The sequence below is a fragment of the Austrofundulus limnaeus genome, unplaced genomic scaffold (genome assembly GCF_001266775.1).
Source record: "Austrofundulus limnaeus strain Quisiro unplaced genomic scaffold, Austrofundulus_limnaeus-1.0 Scaffold4, whole genome shotgun sequence".
NCBI lineage: Eukaryota > Metazoa > Chordata > Actinopteri > Cyprinodontiformes > Rivulidae > Austrofundulus > Austrofundulus limnaeus.
The window spans coordinates 1,704,510-1,706,753 of NW_013952406.1; the positions used below are offsets into that span (position 1 = coordinate 1,704,510).

General features: G+C 38.9%; 1 protein-coding gene across 2 annotated transcripts in view; it reads right to left on the reverse strand.

Moving 5' to 3' along the window:
- Positions 1-2,244, reverse strand: part of ppp1r1b (protein phosphatase 1, regulatory (inhibitor) subunit 1B) — a 25,291-nt gene that overhangs the window by 909 nt on the left and 22,138 nt on the right. Inside the window, exon 4 of one of the 2 annotated variants that reach the window (XM_014022833.1) lies at positions 1,496-1,576. In XM_014022833.1, coding sequence (XP_013878287.1) covers positions 1,496-1,576 — 81 coding nt within the window. Of the gene's footprint in view, positions 1-1,495; positions 1,631-2,244 lie in introns of both variants that reach the window. The other variant, XM_014022826.1, reaches the window with a different exon arrangement.

Genomic DNA, 2,244 nt, shown 5'->3' on the forward strand with positions numbered 1-2,244 from the left:
ATTTTAAAACTTGGTAAGATGGACAGTTTTTGCAGTGTACCGCCATCTTCTTATTTTTAGACACAAATCAGTTTCCTCTCCTTACTTTTTGTCTAATTTAGGTAACGAGAGAAAAAYGGCAGCAAGACAAATTCTTACTGTCGTCCCAGAATGCAACACAGCCTTTGTTTTGATCCACTCTGAATTATCGRAACCGATTTTCCAAGAGATTTGTGCAAAAAATACGAGCGTAAAACTGATTTAAACCCAGTTTCTTTCCTTTGAAAGGTCAAAACTCTTTGAGTCTTTAACCAAAATCCTTGAACATTTAGTTTACAAAAAATAAAAACTCATCTGGCTTCTCGTAAATCATAAGAAGGGATGTTGTTACTAGAAAACGGGACCAAACAGCACATTTGTTCAAGGACAAATGATCAGTTCTGTTCTAAAATATGCAACTTTTATCAGTCGTGAAGCACGAGGTGAGTTTCAGTAACAATACGACAAAYTGAACAAATCAAAACATCTATCTTTTACAAATAACACCTCACGCTGTCAGCAACAGTTATGTGGTTTTAATTTGTGAGGAAAGGGTTTTAGGTGGTTTAAAATACCATCAGGAGGCTGGAGGGGACAAAGACAGCTCAGAGTTCTGAAGGTTTGTGAAACTAAACAAAACAACACGACACAGAAAACATCAAGACAGTTTTAAAATTCTGTTTTTCCACATTAGTTCTGAGTGTCACCTTGTCTAGAAAGTCTTTACAAACAGCAACGTCACGCTGACGGAAAAATATAACTCCTTCAATAAAACAAGTAATTTGTTAAAAATAACTAAGATTAGGTAACTTTTGATTATTTGACTAATATCTTTTGTTTTAAATTGTTTTACTTTATTCAAAGATTTGAAATGTGTAAAAATGTAAGCACATTTGGAAAATACACCTTTAAGCACAAATGTTATTCTGCTTTTTTATATTTGAATWAAACTTTGTGATTTTTGCTGCTATATGTCAGGAGTGCAACGATAGAAGATTCCTGGTTCGACACTTTAGTCTCACAGTTTGATATTTTTTCGATACAAAAAAGACAAATGTCCATGCCCTTCTTAACTTGTAGTATATTGAGATTAATCATGAACATTTGTTTAAACTCAAAAGTACAGTTTTTACATTAAAAGTTGCTGAAACAGCAAGTTTCTCAGAGGATCTGTGCTCGACAACACAGCCTAGGTGGAGTAGTCGAACACAGATCCACTGATCCTTCAACACAGAGCATCTTCAGAAGACAAGTTGATATGCGTTGTTCGATAGTGCGTATTGAACCTAAAAGCACTGTTTGATACAGATACATGTATTGTTGCACCCCTAATATTGTTATTTTTATTTAAAGAGAAACTAATGAAACTAATGCAAACAAAGGGTGTATTTTCCTTTATGATTCTAATTGTGTTGTTTTTGTCGTCACGTCGCTGCTGTCGTCTCCCCRGTCGGTCGACACAGAGCCTCCGTCTCACCGGCAGCTTCGACGGGAGATCCTTCCTCTCCCTCTTCCTCCTGCCAGTCGTCCTCATCTTCCTCCCCTTCACAAGGGTCTTCTAAAGGATAGATACCTAGTTTCTGCATTTGTGCTTCAGCCATCTTCTGCACAGCTACACACAAACACAGACACACAGGAACACAGGGACACGAGGACACAGGGACAGAGGGACATGTTGTTTTTTGGGGGTTTGTCATTTTTTTTTTACCACGCTTCAACAGTCACTTTGCTTTTCGACGCCAGGCGAGCAGGAAGCCAGTGAAGAGCGTGCACCGACAGACAGAGGGACGATATAGATTTTTAGCGATCTTTTTACAGGCTGGTTAGGGATGTTTTAACCAAGCCATATTGTTACACATCCTTTCACGTGTATGATGTTCAAATTTCATGTAGCTAGCACTTTCCTTTCTCAAGTTATGACTAAAATTAATCTAAAAAAACACGTTATTTCCTGCCCGACTCGACCAAGCGACTCCCCGCTCCTCCAGTCTCCTCAAACCCCACCGTCAATCCGACCAATCACACCTAATGGGCCATCTTCGCCCACATTAAGACCGCCGCCAATGACGATTTGGGATGTCTCCACCCACATGACAACATGTTCTGCTGAGACCCCTACTTGAAGTTTCTTGAAAAGTTTCTGGGGTTGAATTTATATTTTCAGATCTTCCAAGGTGCCAATTATGGAACTCTCTGTGCATTGCTGCCCAAATCAAATTCTGGAAG